Raw genomic sequence first — 25014 nt, forward strand, 5'->3', positions numbered from 1 at the left:
AGAGAGAGAGAGGTGGGGCTCATGCTCACCCAAAGTGTGGCTTGTGAGCTCAGATTTTCTAAGAGGTTTTTGTTGATCCTGTGCTCAAGCCCAGATGTGTTCCCCCTCCTCCACCCCACACACTTATCCTAGTCAGGACTCTGCTGTGACACAGTTTTGTGACAGGAGGACAGCAATGGAGCCAGATTCTCCTCTGGAGTCTGGCACAGTGCCTGAGCCAAATAAAATCTCTGGAAATGCTTTTTGAACCAAGGGATGCGATTCTGTAGGATGGGGGCTGGGTTTGGCCCCTCTCTGTGGTTTTTTCCTCCCCATCCTTGTGGTGACAGAGATGCCAGCCCCCAGGAACAGTTGTCGCTGCCTGGAATTCCTTCCCAAGGCTCCTTATCAGTTTTCACAGCAGCCTGGAGTAGGATGAGGGGGGTGTTGGGGATATTCAGGACTGCTCTGGAAAAAGCTGGAATGCCAGAGCCCAAGCCCCACCTGGGGAGGGGCCGGAGGTGGGGGAGGGTGCTGGGCAGGGAGGCCTCAGCTGTCACATTCCTCAGGCTCACAGAAAGCTCTCCTGGGCGCCTTGTCCTTATTTGGGCAGGAGATGTCTGCTGACTCTGGCCTGTGGGATGCCATGACTGGCTGGCTCACCAGGCAGGTTGGGGGGCAGCGGGGGTGGGGGCGTGGGGCGTGCAGAGCACTCCTGGAACCAGATCAGTGGGCTCTTGGACCAGCAATCCCAATGGAAAGTTCAACCCTTGGGGAGAAAAATCACTCTCTAAGTAATAATTACAAAAATAGTAGCTACCATTCAGGGTACCTATGGTACACAGAGCACTGAGTGAAGCCAGTCTGTAACCTCCAGGGGGTAAATGTCTCCTACTCATGGCTATACTCCCAGATCTACCCCAGGACCTGGCACACAGTTGGGGCTTAGTAAATACTTGTCACGATGGAGTGAATATACACTTCACATTCCACAGTTCACTTGATCCTCACAGTAATTCTAGTGGTGGCTAATTATCAACCCGTTTTACAGGTGGTAAGGCTGAGATTTACAGAGGTTTTGTGATTTGGCAAAGGTCATGAAACTTGGAACAGAGGGTGCTGGGGTTTGAAGCCAAGGTCTCTGATCCCAACACTAACTAACTAATGTTCCCACCTTCTTATATTGGCGGTAGCCACACTGGAATTCCTGGCTTTCCCCCTTTATTGGCTGTGGGGGTTGGATCCATTACATAACCTCGTCACCCTGAGTTTTCTCACCAGTGAAATGGGAATCGATAGTGATATCTACCTTGGAGAATATCGTGAGGCTTCAGTGGAGTAACGCATTTAACATCGTGCTCAGCACACAGTAGGGGCTTAACATGTGTTGTCTGTTAGTAATGTGGTGATGGCTCTCAGGATTCAGCATCCTTCTCACTGGATGCGACCCAGGCAGCAGAGTGGACAAAAGATGGGGCCATCTCCCGGCGGGCTCTGTCCCCTCCTGGAGCACAGTGACAATCATGGCCCTGTAGAGAGAGCCATTCCTAGCCTGTCTGAAGCCTTTCAGATTCCCAGAGCAAGAGACTGGAAGGGGTGTGGGTTTTACCCTGTGTTAATATCTGGTGTGCAATCATGCTCTTATGTCAGCTCAATTGACCGAAGTTTCCATGAGCACCTACTGTGTACCCAGGTCTGGGCTGGTGCCCAGAAGCAGGGCCTGCTGCCGTCCCTCAAGGAGCCTGTGGCCACACTGTGGAACAGCAGCAGAGTGGGGTGTCAGAGAAACACAGGTTCTGGAGCCAGACTGTCAGGATGCCCATCCCTGGCTGGCCGTGTGCCCCTGAGCCAGTTACTGAAATTGCCCAGAGTCCTGCTTTCTCATCTGCACACCGAGGGTGATAATCGTATTTCCCATCCAGTTGTTTGTGTTTAGTGATGTAATGTGTCTAAGCACCTAGACTGGAGCCTGTCACATAGTAAGTGACCCTTCTAACATGTCTGTAACAGAGCTAACCATCAGCATGATTAATTTTCAAATATTGAAAATGATCAGGGGCACCTGGGTGGCTCAGTCAGCTAAGTGTCCTTGATTTTGGCTCAGGTCATGGTCTTGCGGTTTGTGGGTTTGAGCCCCGTGGCAGACTCTGTGCTGACAATGGAGTGGGATTTTTCTCTCTCCCTCTCTCTGCCCCTCCCCTACAGGTGCACTTTCTTTCTCTCTCTCAAAATAAATAAACATTTAAAAAATAATGATCACACAGGTCTCTCTGGGTCTCCGTTACTCCATCTTATAACTGTGTTATTAAATGAGAAGAGATGTGTGAGTCTCACAGTCCAATATGTAATGCATATAACACATTTACCTAACAAATATTTACTGAGCACCTGTTACGTACCTGCTACTGCTTTGGTAGAAACACAGCAGTGAGGCTCCTGCCCCTTTTGGGGGCTCACAGACCAAGTGGAGGAAGAGAAAGTGACCTTGCAGCTAAGTGCAGGGGACTGCAAGAACAGAGAGCTGGCAGTCAGAGTAAGCTTTCCTGAGAGAGCGTTCCGAAGGATGAATAGGAGTTTGCCAGATGACAAGATGAAGGAGGGAACAGGTGTTCCCAGGAATGGGAGCAGCCTGTGTAAAATCCCCAGAAGTGAAAATAGTAGAGCACATGTGGGGACCTGGAAATTTCTGGCTGTCTGGAGGGCTGGTTTAAATGAAGGCCAGAGAGGTTGGCAGGGGCTAGGTCATGAAATCATATGCATAGCATAATAATGCATTACTACATCATCCTCCAGGCTCTGGGAAAGGCACTGAGGGGGCTTCGGCAGAGGGTCAAGATCATGTTTACTGGGGGTAGACTCTGGGGAGTGCTTCCTGAACCAGATGGGGCATAAGAAGGAAAACTTACATCCAAGGTTAGCATCCAGCTGAACACTCCTGTAGCATCATACCAATTGTTAACATTTTGTAATAGTCTGATTTGTGTCAATTTGCAGCCATCAGCTCCCCTGAGCCCCCTAAGTGCTCTCCACCTCCCATTACCATCCTGTACACCTGGCCTCTTGCCCAGGATATTGACTTCCCCAGACCCAGCAACTAAGTGGTTAACCACCTGGCACACTACTCTCATTGGTTGGTGCCCACCCCCCATAGCACTTGCTCAATATTTTTAATATCCCTCTGCTGTATACATCTTAGTCAAGTTCCAGTTCTAAGAAAACATTGTAGAACATCAGATAGAGCAGGACCAGATCGGGAAACTTGGATCTTAGCCCAGTCCTTGTCCTCTTCCTGCTGGGTAAGCAGGTGAGACGGGGCCATCCTACACTGGCTGACACAGGCTTGGGAATCAGGCCAACCTGGGGTCTAGAGCGCTTCCTGGCTATGTGGCTCTCCCTGTCTATTTAGTGGCCATAATAATACTATCCTTTAGGGTTGTTTTCAGGAATAAATTAGATCATTTAAAAATCCTAGCAGTCATAGATGTTAGGTTTTTTAAATTTTATTTATTTATCTATCTATCTATCTTGCAATAGGAATACTATATGCACATTTAAAAGATCTAAAAGGGCTGTATCAGTCAGAGTCCTGGCAGGAAGGGATATTTGCAAAGAGTTCAGCTGCAGACAGTTTCATGAAGCTACTGGATTTCCCCCCACCTTTATTGAGCTATAATTGACATATAACACTGTATACAAGGTGTTGATTTGCCTCACTTATATATTGCAAAATGATTACCACCCTAGCATTAGCTAACACCTCCATTGCGTCACATAATATTTAAGACCTACTCCCTTAGCAACTCTCAAGCATATAATACGCTACTGCTAACTATAATCACCATGCTCTATATCGGGTCCCCAGAACTTATTCATCTTATAACTGGATGTTTATACCAGGTAGGCAGGAAATTAACCAGGATATTGAGGTACCCGGGACCAGCAATGATGGGAAGCCATTAGTTCCCTGGGTCTGACAGAGCCAGGGGAAGAAATGGTGTTACATTAGAGCCGATGGGTGCAAGCTGTGGAGGAGAGAACCCCCCTGAAGAGGAACAGGGAGCCACTCCCTCTCCCTCCTCCAGCCCTCGGCTGGTGCCCCCATCAGCTAAACCCAGCTGGAAGCCAGAGAGCAAGGGCGCTGTGAATGCAGACCGTGGAGGAGGGTCACCCAGGGTGCAGAGCAGAGTGGAGAATGATGTGTGAGCTGAGGGGGGAGGAGATGAGGCAAAAGGAAAGTCCCCAGCTCAAATGAGAGTGTGTGTGTGTGCTCACGCATGTGTATCTTCCTCCCTTCCACCTCCCCCCACCCCCAGCCATCTAGTTCCCATCCCAGTAAGCAGTCTTTATGACCAATTTCTTATCTATCCTTCCAGAAATATTCCACATATAGAAGAGCAAACTCACTTGTTTGTTTACACAAGCGTTGCATACAATATATGTTAATTTACACCTTGCTCCATAACTTGACCTATCAGGATTCACTCTGTTTTAAAGATCTATCTCATTCTTAGTACTGGCTGTGTAAAGTCCTTCAAGTGGCCATACCAGAGCGTAGTTAACCAGGTCCCTACTGCTAGCTTTGGGTTTGTTTCCAGTCCTTTGCTGTTACAAACCATGTTGCCATAAATGCCTTTGCAATGTCATTTCCAGCGTATCTGTTGGCCAGATTCCCAGAAGAGGAATCACTGGCACTGAAAAGAGGTAGATGCCAAATTTCTAAAGGAAAAAGCTGAGCAATTTGAAAGCTAAATACGAATATACAGAAACACAGAAAATTATTTAAGTGTAAAATCTGTAGTAGTGCACTCCTTTAGTGCACCCTCTGTGCGAGCCACTGCTGTGTATATCCTAATTTTCGTAGCAACCCTAGGAGGTAGTAAGGGGTCTTAGCACCCAGTTTCAACATGTGGTGGTGGGGGGCGTGGTTCCCCCCCACGGCACCAAGCAGTTCACCGACACTAGCTGGGGCTCTGGGAATTCAGCTCAATTCTGACATTATCTACCAGGAGAAAGCATCAGAGCCTACAAGTCATGGGTTCAGTCCTACGAGATGGCATATCCCCCCATGCCATTTGCAAGTCCAGGGTGTCACTGGGCTCCTGACTGACCAGCTGTAGGTAGGAGGTTCCAATGACCCCTTCTTTGAGTTCAATTAATTTGCTAGAGCGGCTCGCAGAACTCAGAGAAACAATTTATTTCTAGATTACTAGTTTCTAAGAGCTGTGCAGGGCTTCTGTGCCCTAAGCGTGCCACTCTTCCTGTACCTTCACATATTCACCAACCCAGAAACTCTCTGAACACCATCCTTTTAGGTTTCTATGGAGGCTTCATTACATAGGCACAATTGATTAAATCATTGGCCATTGGTGATTGGTTCAACCTCCAGCCCCTCTTCCTTCCCCTGAAATCACTGGGTGGGACTGAGAGTTCCAACCCTCCATTCTTGGTTGGTGCCCCTGGTAACCAGCCTCCATCATTAGGTGCTTTCCAAAAGTCACCTCCTTATCATAAACGCAGGTGTGGTGGGAAGGGTCTTGTTATGAATATCAAGACACCTGTTTTGTTTTTATGACTCTGAAGTGATTTCAGGAACTGGAGACAAGAGACTGAATCTTGTAACAAGAGGTTGTCCCATTGCTCTTATCACTCAGGAAATTCCAAGAGTTTTGGAAACCATGAGACAGGAACCATGAATGAAGATCAAATATATATGAGAAATATATTTTGGTCATCTGAGTGACCCTCAGGTTGACCCTTAAATAACAGGTGTTTGACCTGCACAGGTCCCCTGATACACGGGTTTTTTTCAAGAGATAAAGTACAGTAGTGGGAATGTATTTTCTCTTCTTTATGGTTTTCAATAACATTTCCTTTTCTCTAGCTTAGTTGATTGAAAGAAGACAGTATACAGTACAAATAACATACAAAATATGTGCTAATCAACTGCTTAGATTGTCAGTAAAGCTTCTGATCAATATAGGCTATTAGTAGTTGAGTTTCTGGGGAGTCAGAAGTGATACTTCGATTTTTGACTGTATGGAGGTTGATGCACCTAACCCCTGCTTTGTTCAAGGGTCAGCTGTATTTCTTATAAATCACAATATCACGATAGACATAGTCTTTTTTTTTTAATTTTTTAAATGTTTTTATTCATTTTTGAGAGAGAGAGAGAGAGAGAGAGACAGAGTGTGAGCGGGAGAGGGGCAGAGAGAGGGAGACACAGAATCCAAAGCAGGCTCCATGCTGTAAGCTGTCCGCACAGGGCTCGAACTCACGAACCGCGAGATCATGACCTGAGCCGAAGCTGGACGCTTAACTGAATATTCCCGTGGGCCTTTGGACTGAAGGCCTCAGTTTCTCACTTCTGTTGGCCAGAGGCCGCCCTCAGTTCCTTGCCACTGGATGTCTCCGTCAATGCCAGCAAGAGAAGCTGCTAGCAAGAGAGAAGTCACTGTCTTCTATAAACGAATCACCTTTCCCAAGTTTTTTTATTTAGGAGCCTAAGTCCAGCCCATGCACGAGGGGAGGGGATTAGACAAGGGTGTGAGCGCCAGGGGCCCTCTGAGAAATCTGCCTGCCACACTCATTGTTCTGAAGAAGAGATGAATGCACAGAGAAGTTAAGCAATTTTTCCAGGCCACACAGCCTCGTGTGTGAGTCAGGTTCAATCCCAGGCAGTGTGATTGCAGGTTCCACACTCTCAAGCGCTGTGCCCCAAAACTGAATCATTACTGTGTTCACGGCCCTGTTAAAAGCTGGGTTGTGCATAGGGAGCTCAGTGGATTCAAGGTGCTGCAGCTTTAATATTACTGCTTTTATAATTTACAAAATTGGCTTTCAAACCTGGTATAAACGTTTTAAAAAGGAAGTTTCTCTGTGCTGCTCCAAAGGTCTATCTGCCAGCCCATGCAGAAGAGGCCACCCTGGCGGCAGCCAGGTTCCAGATTGGACTGCAGGACCCAGTTTTATCTGGGGGAGGGGTGCAAGACCCAGGTCCCCTCCCTGTCATTTCACTAGTTACCAAAGTGCAGCCACACCTCAGCCATACATAATCAGCCAGCAGTCCCCAGGCCCCGATGGACTAGCCTTTCTCTGGGGAAGTAGGGTTCTCACCGCCAGTAACTGCTGGCCCTGGGCCCTCTCGGAGGGGCACAGGGACTCAGGGCCTCACGCTACCCCTGGGGAAGAGGCTGGGTGGTGGCCGCTGTGCCCTCCTGGAACGTGGGCTTGAACGGAGGCAGCACAGCAGACACGTGGGCCAGCAAAGGCTCTGGTGCCAGACGGCCCTGGACGCAGGTCCAGCTGGCCCTGGCACTTCCAGCTACGAGCCTCAGGCAAATGACTTCCTGAGCCTGCGTTTCTTCCCCGCCTGCCCCCCCCCCCCCACCAAAGTGAGTTGTCTTTGAGGATGACAGGAGATCACACAAGTTGTTTTAGTTTCCTGTTGCTGCCATAACAAATTTCCACAGATGTGGGGCCTTAAAACAACACAGATTTATTCATTTACACTTCTGGAGGTCGAAGTCTGAAATCCATCTCACCACACTACAGCCAAGGTCAGCACAGCTAATTCCTTCTCAAGGCTCCAGGGGAGAATCCAATTCCTTGGCTTTTCAGCTTCCAGTGGCTGCCCCATTCCTCACCTCATGGCCCCTCCATTTTCACATCACACCGCTCCAGTCTCTGCTTTTTGTTTTTTTAAGGTTATTTATTTATTTCGAGAGAGAGAGAGAGAGAGCAGAAGGGGCAGAGAGAGGGAGAGAAGGAATCCCAAGCAGGCTCTGCACTACACGGGGCTCGAACCCGTGAACCGGGAGATCGTGACCTGAGCCGAAATCAAGACTCAGACGCTTAACTGGCTGAGCCACCCAGGCACCTCTCTCTCTTTTTTTTCATGTCCAGTCTCTGCTGCTGTCATCACCTCGCCTTCTCTCCTGCCATCCCACCTCCCTCTGCCTCCTCTTATAAGGACACTCGTGATCACCTTTAGGGCCTCCCTGGATAATCCAGGATAATCCCCACATCTCAAGATCCTTAATCACATCTGCAAAGCTCCTTTTGCCATATAAGGTCACATTCACAGGTTCCAGGGATTAGGATGGGGATATCCTTGGGCCATTATTCAGCTGACCACATAGGTCAAATGTCTGGCACATAGCACTCAGTAAACAGCAACTCTTACTACTTTGCCTCTGCCTTCTAGGCTGGGGGCGGGGGTCACACACACCTGCTGGCATGCGGATGGAGGAGGCCTTCTTTCGGCAGGGGAGAAGGGTCGCTATAAAACATGATCTGGGGGGCCCTGGGTGGCTCCGTGGGTCGAGCATCTCTTGGTTTCCGCTCAGGTCATGATGTCACAGCTCGTGGGTTCGAGCCTCCATCGGGCTCCGCCCTGATGTGTGGAGGAACCTGGTTGGGATTCTCTCTCACTCTGCCCCTCCCCAGCTTGTGCTATCTTTCTGTCTCACAAAATAAATAAATTAAAAAAAAAAACAAAACATAACGTGATCTGGAAGACCTCACGTCCACGGCCTGGGGATTCCAGGCTGGGTTTCCAAGGCGGGGGTATTCTCTGGGGCCCTGAGGAGGTGGCAGGTGTAGCTGCCCACTTCATCTGGAACAAAATCACTTTATGGAAAAGTTTCAAACTCTTGCATAGAGCCTACGCTTCAAAATGCTTTGTTACATTAATTCACTCTATAATCCCAACAACCCAATGAAGTGAGGGCTATTCATGGCCCCATTTTACGGATGGAAAAATCAAAGCACAGAAAATTTAGTAAGTCATCCACAGTCCTACAACTGTGCTCCTACCTACCTCAAAATACCAAAACGTTGATGGCATTTTTTTCTTTTAAAAAAGAAAACCTGCTGATTTTCAGAACTTTTCTACAATGAAGTCATGTTGTTTTATACCCTTTAAAAATTTTTTTAAATCTTTATTTGAGAAAGAGAGAGAGAGAGAGAGCAAGGGAGGGGCAGAGAGAGAGAGGGAGACACAGAATCTGAAACAGGCTCCAGGCTCTGAGATGTCAGCACAGAGTCCAACACGAGGCTCGAACTCACGAACCATGAGATCATGACCTGAGCCGAAGTCGGAGGCTTAACCGCCTGAGCCACCCAGGCACCCCTGTACCTTTTATCTTTTTTATATAATATGAAAGTAACAAAAGACAAATTATGAACACGTAACACGGTGGATGGGCTTTCTCCTACTCTGTTGACTTCTGTTTGCTTTGCTACAGGACTTTTCAGTCTTGTCTGTCTCCTACCAGACTCGATTTCCTTTCCTTCTGGCTCAACACTCATTTTAATAGCAATGAGCAAGTGAGTTAGGCTCTCTGTGACTCCGTTTTCTCATTTGTACAATGGTGGTAGTACCTAACTCAACAGGGCGGCATGAACCCTTAGGTTATTTCCCATTTTTCTTATTAGAAGCAATGCATATGTATAGATCTATACATCAGCACGAAAACTGGGAAACTCTCAGAAGAAAATACGGGAGTAAGCCTTGGTGACCATAGGTTACACAAAGCCTTCTTGGATCTGACACCAAAAGCACACGCAACAAAAGAAAAAACAAAAACAAAACAGATACACTGGACTGCATTGAACTTAAAGACCTTTATGCTGCAGAGGATGATATCAAGAAAGTGGAAAGACGAGCCGCAGGACGGAAAAATATTTGCAATACATGACTGGCACCATATCTGATAAGGGACTATATCTAGACTATATAAGGAACTTTAACTACTCAATAATAAAATATACCAAAACCCAATTTAAAAAAGACAAAGGATCCGAAGAGACGTTTCTCCTGAGAAGATCCACAAATGGCCGCGAAGCCCGTGAGTAGATGCTCAACGTCATTAGCCATCAGGAAAATGCAGGTGGACATTTCCCCAATGGCTAATGATGCCTCCACCACCATCATCACTGTCACCACCACCTCACAAACCACTAGTATGAATAAAATTTAAAAGATGGGTATAATAACAAGTGTTAGCGAAGATGTGGAGAAATGGGAGCCCTCCTATGTTCCGGGGAGGATGTAAAATGGTGCAGCCACTGTGGAACCAGCCTGACGGTTCCTCAGCCGGAACATGGACTTAACACATGACCCAGAAATTCTGCTCCTCGGTGGGCACCCATGACACATGAAGACATACAGACACACAAAAACTGGTACACCAGTGTCCATACCGGCATTATTCACAGCAGGCAGAAGCGGAAACAACCTGAATGTCCATCAGCTAAAGAACAGGTGAACTCAATACAGTTGTGGCACACGGTAAAATAACATTTGTTGGTAGAAAGGATTGAAGTATGGGGGCGCCTGGGTGGCTCAGTCAGTTGAGCGTCCAACTCTTGATTTCGGCTCAAGTCATGATTCCAGGGTTGTGGGCTCAAGCCCTGTGTTGGGCTCTGTGCTAAGTGTGGAGCCTGCTTGGGATTCTCTCTCTCTCTCTCTCTCTCTCTCTCTCTCTCTCTGTGTGTGTGTGTGTGTGTGTGTGTCCCTGCCCCACTCACATATGCTCTCTCTCTCTCAAAATAAAAATAAATTAAAAAGAAGAAAGGATTAAAGTATGGACACAGGTACAGAATGGGTGAATCTTGGAACAGTGTTCAGAGGACATATCCTTCCACAAGAATGCATATTTACATCCCAATTTATTGGCAGTCCATAGAATTCTGGAAGAGAAATGCTGGGAAGCATTGTTATAATAGTTACAAAAACCATGATAATGAAAGCTAGTGTTTGTTAAATGCTCCGTCTATGCTCATTTCAGACTCTCAGTAATTTTGTGAAGTATTATTATCCCCATTTCACAGTTGAGGAAACTGAGACCGGTGAGCAAAGGTCAGATACCTCCAGTGTGATGGTGCTATTATTTAGACTGGAGCTTCTGCCCTTAACCCCTCTGGTGAGGGGGGCTTCCTGGAGGGACTTTGCCCCATTTGCCAAATGAAGCCCTGGGGCTGGGGTGGAGAGGGGAGGAAGTTCCCTCCTCTGTCAAGACTCGCTGACCGTGCCCCTGCCTATATCCTTGGGGGCTTTCTTCACCCCAGCTGTGGTTCCTCTCTGTGATTACTCTGACCATGATTGTTCTGGAGGAAGTGGCCACGGCCAGCCAGAGCTGTGGGCGAGGGGCTATTTTGGGAGAGGGCAGGGCAGTGGCATCTGAAGCATCCCCCGCCACAGGAAGACACTTGGCAGCATTGTCCCTGCCGGCCACCTCTGCGGCCTCCAGAGAGGCTGGCAGAGGTTTGAGCTGGAGACTCATTATCTGCCTCTGTCCTGCAGGCATACCAGAGGTTTTGTGTTCTGAAGATTTTTTTTTTCATTTTAAAAACAAAAACAGTTTTAATTTTTTTTTTTTTTAACAACTCAGCGGCACGTGGTACATCCAGGATTTTTAGGCTTCTCCAAAAAAGTATGCTTATTTATTTTATTAACAAGCACTGTATGGACTTCCTGCATCTGGGTCACTGCTCTAAGGGCCAGATGACTGTCCGTTCATTTACTTCTTACATCATTTCTGCCTGGTAGTTGCTGTTATTATCCCCATTTTACAGATGAGGAGACCGGGGTTCAGGGAGCTCAGACTTGCCAAAGATTGGTTGCAAGGGGGCAGTGCTAGGACCCCTCACCCAAGCTACCTAGCTGGAGTTTCTCTCTTCTTAGTGGCTCTCCCCAGAAGTTTAGAGGCTTTGTTCTGCATCTCTCTTCATCCATTGGTTTGCAGGGCTGTTGTGTGGTTGGCTTGGCATGGCTGCGTTAGGCTCAGGTGGCTGCTGGGTCCTATTGATCCCCATCTCTGGGCCCAGCACATGGAGGACCTGGCCCAGAGTTACTGGCAAGTGGCGGGGGGGGGGGCGGGGGGGAAGCTTGGTGTAATGGGTAAGAGCTCGGGCTGATTGACTTTCTAGCTGTGTGACCTTGAGAAAGTGACTCCACCTCTCTGAGGTCATTTGTGTAAAGCAGCCATAGCACAGAGCTGGGCACAAGGTAGTCAACAGATAACAGATGTTAATAGTGTTAAAAGTAGTCGTAGAAGAGACAGTTGTTGAATGAATGCATTAAAACAGGGGTCAGTAAACCTTTTCTGTCAAAGAGCAGATGGTAAATATTTTTGGCCTTGCAGGTCACACGGTCTCTGTGGCAACTGCTTAACTCTAGACAATGTGTCAACACATGGGTGTGGCTGGGTTCCAATAAAACATTATACGGACACTGAACTCTGAATTTCATGTAATTTTCATGTGTCAGAAAATATCACTCTTGTTTTGTTTTTTCAACCATTCAAAAATATACAAACCAGTCTCTGTTCACGGGCAGCACTGGCTGGCCCGCTGCTGCAGTTTGCCGACCCCCCTGCACTAGAACGTGAGCTCTGCAAGGGGTTTTTAGATGCTTGGTTTGCTCTTAGATCCACAGTACCCAGAATGGCTCCTAGCACTCAGTAGGCACTCCAGAAAGTTATATTAAGTGAATGAATCAATATATAGAAGTGGGTTTTGAGCTGGCCCTTTAAGACTGGGAGGGTGGACAGAGGGGAAGGAGCCTTCCAGGTGGGGGAACAGCCTGAACAAAGGCACGGAGTTGGGGATGATTCCAGCAGGTATCTCCCTTGGTCCATGAAGCCATCGACGCCTGGTGGAGACGACTTGTAGCCAGCAGTTAGGGAGCTAGGAGTGAGGAGAAGGAGCTGGGGTGTGGGGGATGCTCTCAGAAGCACTTCTGTTGGGTTATCGCCCTGCCCCTGTCCCAGAACCACCAGCCTTATTTTTAACCCCGCTGACGAAAGATAATCCCAATGAAATCAAGAAGAGTGACTGATCCCTGCCCCTCCCCCTGCCCCAGTTTCTGCTGGTTCCCTTTCCCGTAGGTCAGAGCCATCCTTGGAGACCCTCCCCTAGCGGTCTCAGCCCAGACACAGTGAGTGGTCACAGGAGAAGAAACAGGTCCAGCATTTCCTTAGCAGGACCTGAACCCAGAGAAGGGATCCTGGTGCTTAAGGAGAAGCACTCAAGCAAGGCTCCCGGAGAGTTGAGCAGGCTGGGAGCTGCCCAGCCTAGAGCTGGTTTCTCCGTCTGTCTACCAGCACATGCTTAGACTTCAGTGAGAAGTGGAAGCCTCTGGAGCACTTCTAAAACACAGGTTCCTGGGCTCCTCACCCTGAAGTTCTGACTCAGTAGGTCTGGGATGGAGCCCGCGAACCTGCATTTCTGATGAGCTCCCAGGTGATGAGGGGCCAGGAGGGTGATGGGCCACACTGTGAGTGGCCCTGACCTCCAAGAGCCTCTGGGCAACAGCAGGCTCCCCGCCCTCACCCTGTGAGCTGCCAGGGCTGCGCTGAGACGGCAGCTGGTGATACGCTCATCAGGACGGCCTCAGCGGAGGATCTGGAGAAGCTGGAAGGCTGTGCTAAGTGCCTTGGGCTTTATTTTGAGCGTGGTAGGAAGCCTTGCAAAGATTTTAAGCAAGAGTTGAGGCCTCTGGACGTCTGGATTAAGCCAGCCCACGATGCCACTGTGATCAGTTGTAGGGAGCACACGGGGGCTTTGAGGAGCAGTGACACAAGGAGGGAGAGGCTGTGGATGCTGGAGCTTTCGCAGGACTAGGAGAGGGGACTTGGTGAGTGATGGCCGTGGCTGCCGCAAGGAGCCGAGGAGGAGGGCGTGGGAGAACACGGGAGTGTCTGGCTGGAAGGGTGGCAGCCATTCCTGAGACCAGAGACCAAGGGGGTCAGCCGGCCAGACTGATGGACATGGGAAAGAGCAGCGAGCTTCCTGTGAACACAGCAGCCCTCACTGCCTTGGGCCGTGTGGCCGCCCCTTTCTCAACCCCTGTCTGGCTGCTCTGAGGGGTGTCCACGGTTGCTCTCCCCAGATCTTCTGGGGCTCTATGTGCAGGCTGCCTGTCTGGCCTTAGGAGGAGTCCTGCAGCACAGCTTCCCAGGGCACCAAGGAAACAAGCAAGCACCATCCAGCTTGCGTTACCAAAAAAGGACATTTTCTCTGTTTGAAGGTTTGCCCAGCACTTTCCCTCCTCCCCCGACCTGGGGTTTCAGGTTGCCAGGGAAGTGTTTCTGGAAAGTTTAGGAGTTTGAGTCACATGCATTCGTGCGCAGGCAAATATGAACCTGGGATATGCATGTACCACACTCAGGTTTGATGTCATAAACCTCATCTCCCTCCTTCTTCTCCTTCATCACCTCCTCCTCCACCATCACCTCCACCACCACCATCACCACCATTACTGGCATCGTGGCCTAAACGCTTTCATATGTTGCCTCTTAAATCATGAGCTTTCACAGCAACTCCAAGAGGGGGAAATTATTATTTCCATTGTACAAATGAAGAAACTGAGGCACAGAGAGGCAGAGCAACTCACCCAAGGTCCTAGAGTCACGGTGGGATCAGGACTAGGGTGAAGTGATCAAGGTCGTGCAAAGTGCAGGGTCTGATCCAGTCTTTAAATTTTGTTCACAACTTGTTCATCAAGGATTTTTTGGCATTATTCTTGACTTTTAAAATATTGCTTTAAAACATTGTTTTCTCTTGCTTGCTGAGTTTTTGGCATCCTCCTAAGTTTCAGCCCCAGCCTTGGCAGCATCCGAACTGGAATCTAAAGCTGTGCTCTTGACCGTTCCCTGTGCTGCCCCTCCACGCATACCTGTGCACATGCGTGAGTTCATTTAAGTGTTCATTTTCTTTAAAGTAAACTCTATGCCCAATGTGGGGCTCGAACTCACAACCCCATCAAGGGTCATAGGCTCTACTGACCAAGTCAGACAGACATCCCGTATTTAGGTATTCTTCTGTCAGTAAAGAATTTTTTTTTTAATTTTTAAAAAATGCTTATTTATTATTGTGAGACAGAGACAGAGCGTGAGCAGGGGAGGGGCAGAGAGAAAGGGAGACACAGAATCTGAAGCAGGTTCCAGGCTCTGAGCTGTCAGCACAGAGCCCGATGCGGGGCTTGAGCTCACAAACTGCGAGATCATGACCTGAGCCAAAGTCGGACGCTTAACCGACAGAGCCACCCAGGCGCCCCTGTCAGTATAAACACTATTGTGGCAAGGTGGCAAGGGCAGGGCTTGGAAATCACAGGGTTCTGGGTTTGAACTCCACTGTTCCCTACTGGGTGAGCGGACAGCCTGCAGTTAAAGGTACAGACCCTGGATCCCAGAATGTCTCGGTTCGAAATCTTGCTCTGTCACTTCCTGGCTGTATAAGTTTGCCTTAGTTCCTTAAAGCCTTGTGCCCTGGATTTCTCCTCAGTAAAGAGGGGTGGTGGTATTAATATCTGCTACCCAGTGTTATTGGGGGTTCAAATGAGTTGGTTTCTATAAAGCCCGTGGCATGTGGTAAATGCTTTGTAAGTATTAACTATTATTTTGCATCCTTGAGAAGATACCTCTCTGAGCCTCAGTTTCCCCATGTGTAAAGTGCAAACAGTAAAAACTACCTCCCAGACATTTTGAGGATTGAAGGGGTAACGTAGGTAAAGGGCCTGTCCTCCCTTATTCCAGGCCCAATTCTATATACTGGAGATTGAGATGCAAAGACACACGTCAGCTCCCTGAGGTGTGTCTCATCAGCAGATGTGGACACTCATTTGTTTAGTTCTCCAAAGCACTGAGCTCTTCCTCTTTCTCAGGGCCTTTGCACATGCTCTTTCTTCTTTCTGCCTTGTTGTGCCCACCTCTCCTGTTATGGGTCTAATTTATGTTTTTCTTCATCTCAGTGAATGTCACATTCTCAAAGAAACCTTCCCTGGTCCCACATCTGTCACTGATCTATTTGTCTTCCTGCTCTAGAATTTTTTTTTTTTTTTTAAGTATATGTGCTGTACCTTTTCTATATTTTCATGGCACTTCCTTCATGGCACTTCTCACAACAGCAGTTAAGTTCTTTTTATTTAACTGCATTGTATTAATACGTTTTGTTGTTTTGTTTACCTCCTTCCTGCCTCACTTGGCAGTGAGGGCAGGGACAGGGCTGGTCTTATCCTCAGGTCTCTGTCCTCAGTGCCCCGGGGTGGCACGTGTTCCAGAGTAGTGCTCGAGCACGAGCCCTGGGCCTTATTGCCTGGGTTCAAATTCCTAGCTCCTGCACTTAATGACCCTGAGACCCAGGGCAAATTATTTAACCTGTCTGTGCCTCAGTTTTCTTTTCTGTAAAATAGGGAAAATAATAACAGCACCAGCTCCCTAAGGCATCATGATGATTACATAAGATAATCTTGATAATTCCTTCAGAACTGTGTCTGGCCCACAATGGAGTTGTTATTTTAGTAGGTGCTTCTGGCTAGACTAACAGCTGAAAGGAACATCTCCCAGATCTCAGGTGTTAACACAATAAACATTTAAGGCTTCTTTAAATGTTCCACACTGAATGTTTAAATGTAATGGCTAAATGTTCCACATTCCAGTGTGGGACTATGGGAAGGGAACTTCGCATTATCTATAATCATCTCTGGACCTCGGTTCCTTCCACTGTGTCTCTTAACATGGGGTTCACAGCGGGTTCTGTGGATGGAATTCAGGGAGTCTGTGAACCTGGATGCTGTCTTAGGTGAGATTCCCTAGAAGCAGAATCTGAGGTGGGGATTCTTGAGCAGATTATTTTTTTTAAGTGTTTATTTATTTTGAGAGAGAGAGCGTGTGTGCACACGCAAGCCGGGGAGGGGCACAGGGAGAGGGAAAAAGAGAACGCCAAGCACGCTCTGTGCTGTCAACACCGAGCCCGACATGGGGCTCCATCTCAAGAACTGTGAGATACGATCTGAACCGAGATCAAGAGTTGGATGCTTAACCAACTGAGTCACCCAGGTGCCCCATGAGCAGATGATTTTTTGAGGGGATGTTTTCAGGAGAGGGGAGGGTGACAGAAACAGAGTAGGGTAGGGAACCCAACAAGGATGTAATCTTACCTGCAGTCCCGCCTCAGCCTGACCCCACGGCAGGGGGTGGGGGAGTGTTCTGTGGCTACCACAGAGTTGGTTCCTCCTGGGTCAAGAGGGGCCTGGGGGGTGTCATCAGTCATTAGTTGTGAGCCGCTTGGTTGGAGTGGGTGGCGATTTGACCTCCGGAGCAATGTGGCTTCTGTTGGGTGCAATTTTCTAGGACAGTAATGAGCCATTAGCAGCCTATACAGGAGCTAGGGGTGGTGCCTTTGCCCAGCGAAGGGATCTGGGCAGAGCACCAAAAGTTTCTACAACAGAGGGGAAAATTATCTTATTTGTACTAACTTCTAACTGAAATTTAGCATTTGCTTCAAATTATGGAGGTAGGCAAAAAACCATAGTAGTACTAGAAATATCTGTGACTTGGGGCACCTGGGTGGCTTAGTCAGTTATGCATCCAACTTTGGCTTAGGTCATGATCTCATGGTCCATGAGTGTGAGTCCCATGTTGGGCTCTGTGCTGACAGCTCAGAGCCTGGAGCCTGCTTCAGATTCTGTGTCTCCAGCTCTCTCTGCCCCTCCTCCTCTTGCACTCTCTCTGACTCAAAAATAAAAATAAAAAATGAAGAAATATATGTGACTTTGTCACTGGTATAAATCACATACACTTTCACATTACATTATTATTGTTGCAGATATCTTCTTTTAAAAAGGGATTTTATTTTTTTTAAGTAATTTCTGCTCCCAGTGTGGGGCTTGAACTCACAACCCAGAGATCAAGAGTCACACGCTCCACTGACTGAGCCAGTGCCCCTACTGCAGATATCTTTGAAATACCCTTTATGCTAACCTATACTTTAAAATGAGTGTAGTTGATACGCTTGCTAGATATTTTGTTCAATGTGTTAATGAGGAAGGACCCAGACATTATATTACAAATTTGTTCCTTTAAGTATTTCGGTAACAGTGTGTCAGTATAATTGCGTCCCTTTGTAATCCTGTGTATTTTTTTTTTTAATTTTTTAACGTTTATTTATTTTTGAGGCGGAGAGAGACAGAGCATGAACGGGGAAGGGTCAGAGAGAGGGAGACACAGAAGTGGAAACAGGCTTCAGGCTCTGAGCTGTCAGCCCAGAGCCCGACGCAAGGCTCGAACTCACAGACCGCGAGATCGTGACCTGAGCTGAAGTCGGACGCTTAACCGACTGAGCCACCCAGGCGCCCCGTAATCCTGTGTATTTTATGCATTTTAAAACATTATTCTGAGGAGGAGTCCATAAGTATCACCAGATGCCAAAGGGGTCTGGGACCCAAAAGAAGTTAAGTTCCCTGTTCTGGAGTGTTGGCTTTTCCTCCATCCAACCAGCACCAGGGCAAAAGGAGAGGATGTAGATTGCAGAAGAAGTTTTCATGGACCCAGCCTGGAAACAGCATATGTCATGTCTTCCCACAGTGCGTTGGCCAGAACTCAGTTGCCTGACCACACTGATTGCAAGAGACACGTGGCCTGTGTGCTCAGAAAGAAGAGGGAATGGTCTAGGGAGTGCACAGCAGTCTGGGCCACAGGGTTCAATACATATTCCTCGACAGCCCGAGTGAACGAATGCTCTGGCCAGCCTGTCTTTTGTGGGCAGAGGCCTGGTTTTCTGGAGGGTTCTGAGTCTCTACCATGTTCTCTCCGTAGGACAAGCCACGCCAAGGCCAAAGCTGAGGCAGCGGAACAGGCCGCCGTGGCTGCCAACCAGGAGTCCAGCATTGCCCGCACTTTGGCCAGGGAGCTGGCTCCAGACTTCTACCAGCCAGGTAGGGCCACCCAGGGAGGGGACGGGCAGGACAGGGTGAGGGGAGGCCCCCAGGGTTGGACCATTTTTCTTTTCGTTTGTTTGCTGGAAAGCTGAGATACCCAGGTGGGTTCACAAATGTCTGTGAGTCCAAGAACGGGGGATTGTGACAGCATGGGATAGAGTGACACCAGGGGACCCATGCTGAGGTCGTGGTGGGGAATCAGAGGCTCCCAGCTGCACATTGGCCCCACTCCTGGCTGCCTCCTCTCTCTGCTGCAGGCAGGGCAGTTGAGCTGATGAAGCGTGGTGAAGGGAGAGGTCTCTGTGGAGGAGGAGGAGGTGTTAAGCCCTCCCACTCTTGCGCGTCACTTTCAGTTTAATCGAGTGCTGCCCGTGTGTCAGGCACTGTGCTGGGCTCTGGGGTACAAAGCCGGGATCCAGAATCTAGAGGAGCATTGAATCCTGAAGACAGCATATCAGGGCGTGAGGCATGTATTCACGTCCTGACTCCACTGCTAACCAGCTCAGAGACCTTGTTCAATTCCTTCACCTCTGTAAACCTGTTTTCTGATCTGTAAAATGGGAGTAAGAATAATACTTTTTGGGCAGCAGATTAGATGCACGTCAGGTGAAGAGCACACGGCCTAGTCCATGGCAGGCTCTCAATAACTGTTGGTGTTGGCTGTCGTCTCCCTTTCACGATTAAATTCCACACAGCGTACGTTCTGTGTGGTTGGAACGGGGGCTCTGGGCGCTCATAGGGAGCACATAACCCAGGGAGTTACATCTCCAGGCGGGGCGGTGTTAGAGAAGGCTGCCCTCGGATCAGTGGGTCTCAAACGTGTCAGAACACCGGGCCCACCCCGAGGTTTTGATTCGGTAGGTCTGGAATAGAGCCCATGAGTGTGATTTTCTAACAAGGATTGGGAAGTGCCAGTGCTGCTGGTTTGGGGCCACTCGTTGAGAATCACTGCACCATGTAGTGCTATGTGGGACCGGCACATCAAGAGGAAGGGACTGTGGGTGCAAAGGCACAGAAACAGAAAGGAGTGGCAGGCGAGGAAGCTAGATGGTAAAACAAGCAGCGGAGGTGGTGGGAAATGCGGCTGCGGAGTAAGGATTCTGCAGCCCCTGACTCAGATACAGACTTGGCGCCTGGGTAGAGCAGTGGGAGCCCAGGAGGTGGGCGACCGTTCTCCGCATTGAAGGGCTTTATGGCAAGTGGCACGATTAAACTTGTATTTTCTGAATGTTATTCTGGCTGTAGCAAGGAGACCACTGGGGACTGGCTGGGGGACCTTGGAGCGCAGACTTGTAAGTTGCCTCCCGTCACAGCGCTCCCCCTGCTGGTCCCAGGAAGAACGACACCTCCCAGCCCCAATTTCACCTGTGCCAGGTCCTGAGCTTTGCATTTTACATGCATTTTTCAATTAAACCTTGCATTAGTATTTGTGAAGTAGGTATGATTAGGCCACTTTTCAGATAAGGGAGTGGAAAGAAACCAGTGCCACAGTTAAGAACATAAACTCTGGAGCCATTCGGACTGGATCTGGGCCTGCCTCTGCCCTTTGTCAGACTGGTGACTTGGGGCAAGCGATGCCACCTCTCCGAGCCTCCCTTTCTTTCATCTGTAAAAATGAGGCTAATAGCACGGAGCTCATAGCGTTGTTAAAACACCTCAACAAGCTACTGTTTGGAAATTGCTTGGCACAGTGCTGGGCACAGGCCAGGTGGTAGGAAGCTGCTGGCTGAGTAAATAAAGGAGGTTGGGGTTAAATGGCTTGCCCAGGGTCATCATTATTGGGACCGGGGTTCGAGGCCAGCCTCGCCGGTTGTTCCCGGCAGGTCCGGAGTATCAGAAGCGTCGGCTGCTGCAGGAGATCCTGGAGAACTCGGAGAGCCTGCTCGAGCCCCCGGAGCGGGGCCCAGGGGCCGCGGGCCCCCAGCAGCGGACCCGCGAGAGCCCGCAGCTGCACGAGCACGAGCCCCCCGGGCCCGAAGGCGGCCCCCCGTCGCCGGCCGGGACGCCCCCGCAGCCCAAGCGGCCCCGCCCGGGGGCCACCAAGGACCGCCCGGCGAGCCCGGGCGCCTGGAACGGGGAGCCAGGTGCCGAGGGCGCGGGCCGCCGCAGCCCCGCGCGGCCGGCCACCGATCACATGGCCATCGAGGCGCTGCAGCCGCCGCCCGCGCCGTCGCGCGAGCCCGAGGTGGCGCTGTACCGGGGCTACCACAGCTACGCGGTGCGCACCGCGCCGCCCGCGCCGCCGCCCTTCGAGGACGAGCCCGAGCCCGAGGCCTCCGGGCCCGACTCCGCGCCGCCGTCGCCGGCCGCCGCCCCAGTGCGGGCCCCCCAGCCCGCGCCCAACTCCCCCGCCAAGCTGGAGCCCAAGCCCATCGTCCCCAAAGCCGAGCCCAAGGCCAAGGCCCGCAAGACCGAGGCCCGAGGGCTGACCAAGGCGGGGGCCAAGAAGAAGGCTCGGAAGGAGGCGGCGCAGGCAGCGGAGGCCGAGGTGGAGGTGGAGGAGGTGAGTGAAGCTTGTGGCAGAAGGAGGTGTCCCACGTCGGGTCCCCCAGGGTGGCTGGGCTTCAGGAGGGATTCCAGTGAGGATGATTTGGGGGTGGGAAGGGCGAGCGCACAGAATAGGGCAGGGAAATCCCCAGCAGGGATGTGGGCTTAGTCAAGTGTAGCCTGATCCCTGGAGGCATGGGGAAGGTAACTTTCACTGCAGAGGCCCGCACCTTGGGGCAGGGGACAGGCCTCTCCCTCTGGTCCCTCTGGTCAGAGGCAGTGCTCTGGGGAAGGGGGTGCTGGGAGCCCTAGGCAGCTGGGGATGGGCAGGGAGTGAGTGCATCTGCGGGACCAGGGCTATCTGAGCTGAGCACCAGCAGCATCTGCTACAGAGTGTAGCAGGGAGGGCTTCCTGGCAGTGGAGGAAGGGCCCAGTAGGGCTTATTAGAAGGGGCTGGGAGCTGCAAACTCAGGGACCAGAATGAAGCTAGGTCTGTGGGACCCATGGATGCGGCCCAGCGGGGATTCGCAGAAAGGAAGGCGTGTTCCTGGCTTCCAGTTCCAGTGCTGCCCACTGTTGTGCTTTGCGACCTGGACCCTAAATGGTTTGGTTAATCATTTCCCAGAATCCTTCCAGCCCTGATGGTCTGCTGTCCAGTTGCCCGACACAGCAGTGAGCAAAATGCGGGGTGCTCAGAGGAGGGAAGTTCCTGTTCCTCTGTCCAGCTTTGTAGGGACTTGGGCAGGGGGTGTTTCAGAGGCCATGGGAACTCAGGCAGCTTCTCTCCACTGCTCCCAGGTCCCCAACACTGTCCTCATCTGCATGGTGATCCTGCTTAACATCGGCCTGGCCATCCTCTTCGTTCACCTCCTGACCTGACCCTGGTCTAACAGGTGGGTCTACCAGGGGGTGGGAGCCTGTGGAGAGCTCTCGGCACCAGGGTGATGGAGGAGGGAAGGTGCCTACTGGGCATCTGTCCTGCAGCTCATTGAGGCCCATCCCCCAACAGAGGCAGGGACCTAGAGTGTGGATTTGATAGATGGTGCCTTCCCCAATACAACACACACACACACACACACACACACCTCGTTATCTCAACACGTGCAGAGCACCTGCTCCCTGTCAGGTGAGCACTGGGGGTTTCACTCACTCACTTGTTCATTAATGTATCACCATTTACTGGGCCACTTCTCTGCTGGGATTTAGAGATCCAGGAGGGACACACTCCTGCCCTAAGAAACAGGGTGAAGATGAAAGTAAACCCTTAACTTACAGGCAGAAGTCAGACATCCGGATGTCAGGCAAAACAGTTCTTGACTCTCTCCCCAGACTCTCACAGTCTCACGGAGCTTGCCTGGCATGGGCAGGCCCCCTTCTCTCTGCCCTCCCTTTCTCTCTTGCCCGCTTCAGTCTGTAATCCCTCCACCCCCAGCCTCCCCATCCCCCAGTCCTCCTTTCTAGAAACACTCCCCCCCTCCCCCCAACTGCTGTCAGTTGTTTCCCCACGATGGAGCTGGGAGGGCTTGGTAAGGTCCTGGGAAAAGGAGGTTGGCTGGGCTGGCCTGAGGGAAAGTGGCCCTCATGAGTCTCAGGGTGAAGTACTCACACCACAAATAAAATCTTTGCCTGCTGGGACCAGCCTTTACACCATAAAGCCTGTGCTTGGTGATGCTAACAGTTTCTGCCTCTTGCCCTGCTCCCAACCAAAGACCCCCTCCCTTGATCCTAGCTTAGTGTGGGCTGGAGGTTCCTACTCCGTCCCAGGAGAGGAGCAGAAGAAAATCCCTGTCCAGTCACCCTGCAAATAGCCGGTGACGACATTAGCCTGGTAGGTGCTGCCCTGGGGGGTGAGTGCTGAGCTCTGCAGGGGCCTCATTTTACAGGGGATCTGGGAATGATGGCTGCAGGGACTGACAGCTTGTGACCTGAAGGGTGGAAGGCAGTGAGGAGGAGGAGGGCAGGGAAGAGCGTACCAGGCAAGTTAGCACTTCCTCCCTCCCTCCCTCTCTCGCCTGACCCTCTTGCTGTCTCTCTGCAGAGGAGTTCCTGCTGAGGATGTGAGGACCCGTCTTTCTGCGCTGCCAGGCATGGTGGCCAAGGAGGACTGGACTCTGGACCTGGAGCCCCGGGATCCAGCTCACGTGCACACCACGTTCATTTTGGAGGCCTCCCGTGGCGCCTATGCTGGGTGCCAGTGGTGCCCAGAGGAACAGAATGTGCTGGGGATCCTCCAGGAGCTCCGTGCCTGTGGCAGGGGAGGCCTCGAAGGAGGAGCCCCGGTCTCTTGAGCGCTCCTGTCCCTCGTCCTCATCCATTCCCTCGCCTTGCTGCCGGGGTCCCCCTTCCCTGAGCTCTCGTGTGTTTCGGGAGAAATCACTGAACCAGGACAGTAATATAACTCCCAGCCCCTCTCCTTCCACCCCTCCCCTGCTTTGTTTTAACTTGCAGCAGATCCCTGTGGTGGGCGAGCCAGAGAGCTGCCCACAGAGCAGAGGCCCTGCCTTCCGTGGTCTCCACGCAGCATCCACTCCGTCCCTTGCTTACAGATGTTCTGGATGACAACAGAGGAAACAGACACGCTCGGTTTGAGAACCCCGGGATACGGTGCTCCTGTCTCCTCCCACCGGTCCAGCTAGCTTCCCTGCTGGACCCATAGAGGATGGGGAGACGCAAGGCACTGGAGCCTTTAGCCGGGAGGCCGCTGACCAGGTGGCCCCGGGGTGGGGGTGGGAAGCAGGCATAGGGGCAGTTAGGATGGCCCCTGTTCTCTGGCGTGCCTGAGCCTGAGGCTGGCATTGTGTTCAGGCTTCCAGTGTGCTCAGAGTGCTTAGGCTCACCCTCCAGGAGCCCTGGGGCTGCCACGATAAAGCTAGCGGGGCACCCTGTGAATTGGTGTGCCGCTTCCTTCACCAGGGCCCATCATCGCCAGCTCAGGGGAGAGTGGGCATGGAAGCCCTTGGAAGCCCAGGCAGATTTCCCGGGGCGGACTCTGGGGCAGGTGCCGGAGACAGGCTTTCCCGGGGAGAGGAGAGCAAGTCTGGGGGCCCCGGTGGGTGCGGTCTGTTCGATACTAAGCCCCTTGGCTTGCTTGGCAGAAGACGGTATTTGCATGTAGCTCATTACAGATGTTCTGAGCCACCCCAGGCCTCCGCTCCCTTGTGCTTGGGGGGCCGGGTGCAAGCCGAGGGCTCGCGGGGCCCCTGCACCTGGGAGGACAGAGGGAAAGGCTTCTAGGCCCCTCCAAACCCAGGGAGGATTGTGGCAGTGGCGTCCAAGCAGAACTGCCTTGGCCGCTCCACAGCCTTTGTGTCTGTGGACTTGGGGCTTCGGTGCCGTGGTCGAACCTCGAGTTTGCTTCTGATGAGAGGTCGGCTGTGCCTCTCCCCCTCAGTACTTGGGAAGCTTCCTCCAGCCCCACGCTGGCTGTTTTGAGGGCTCCTGACGTTGCACGGGGTGGTTGGAATCTGGGACTGCATTTCTCTGGAGGGGAGCCCGCAGATTCCCCCGTCCTCAGCCGGCCCGAGGCTCTGCATCTGTGTGTGGGCTTTTCTGGACTCCAAAGAGATGACGGCTGGGCTGGGGGTGCTGCTAGGGCCGGGGGGCCCCGGGCCTCAGCTCTGAGACCACGGCCGGGATTTTGGTCTGGCCCAGGGCTGGGGGCAAGCTGCAGGCACCAGAGCTCCCAGGCCTACTTTTAGAGCTGGTGTTTGGGGTGACGGTTCAGGATGCTGCGGTCTGTGGAATAATAAACCTGCATCTGCTCGTGGGCTGCGGTGGGGCTGTGGTGTCTGCTTGTGGGCCCTGGTTGAGGGACTGGCCAAGGGGG

General features: G+C 51.2%; 1 protein-coding gene across 2 annotated transcripts in view; it reads left to right on the forward strand.

The window, feature by feature from the left end:
- The window catches only part of JPH2 (junctophilin 2), a 69282-nt gene extending 44327 nt beyond the window's left edge, over positions 1–24955 (forward strand). The window contains exons 3-7 of one of the 2 annotated variants that reach the window (XR_006200404.1): positions 18579–18697; positions 20524–21203; positions 21987–22081; positions 22918–23016; positions 23227–24955. Coding sequence is in view for 1 of the 2 variants with exons in the window: in XM_042930907.1 (XP_042786841.1) it covers positions 18579–18697; positions 20524–21203; positions 21987–22067 (880 nt within the window). In the remaining variant the exon portion in view is untranslated. The remainder of the gene's footprint in view (positions 1–18578; positions 18698–20523; positions 21204–21986; positions 22082–22917; positions 23017–23226) is intronic. The other variant, XM_042930907.1, reaches the window with a different exon arrangement.
- The last annotated feature ends 59 nt before the right edge of the window (positions 24956–25014 follow it).

Source organism: Panthera leo, chromosome A3 (genome assembly GCF_018350215.1).
Source record: "Panthera leo isolate Ple1 chromosome A3, P.leo_Ple1_pat1.1, whole genome shotgun sequence".
Classification (NCBI taxonomy): Eukaryota; Metazoa; Chordata; class Mammalia; order Carnivora; family Felidae; genus Panthera; species Panthera leo.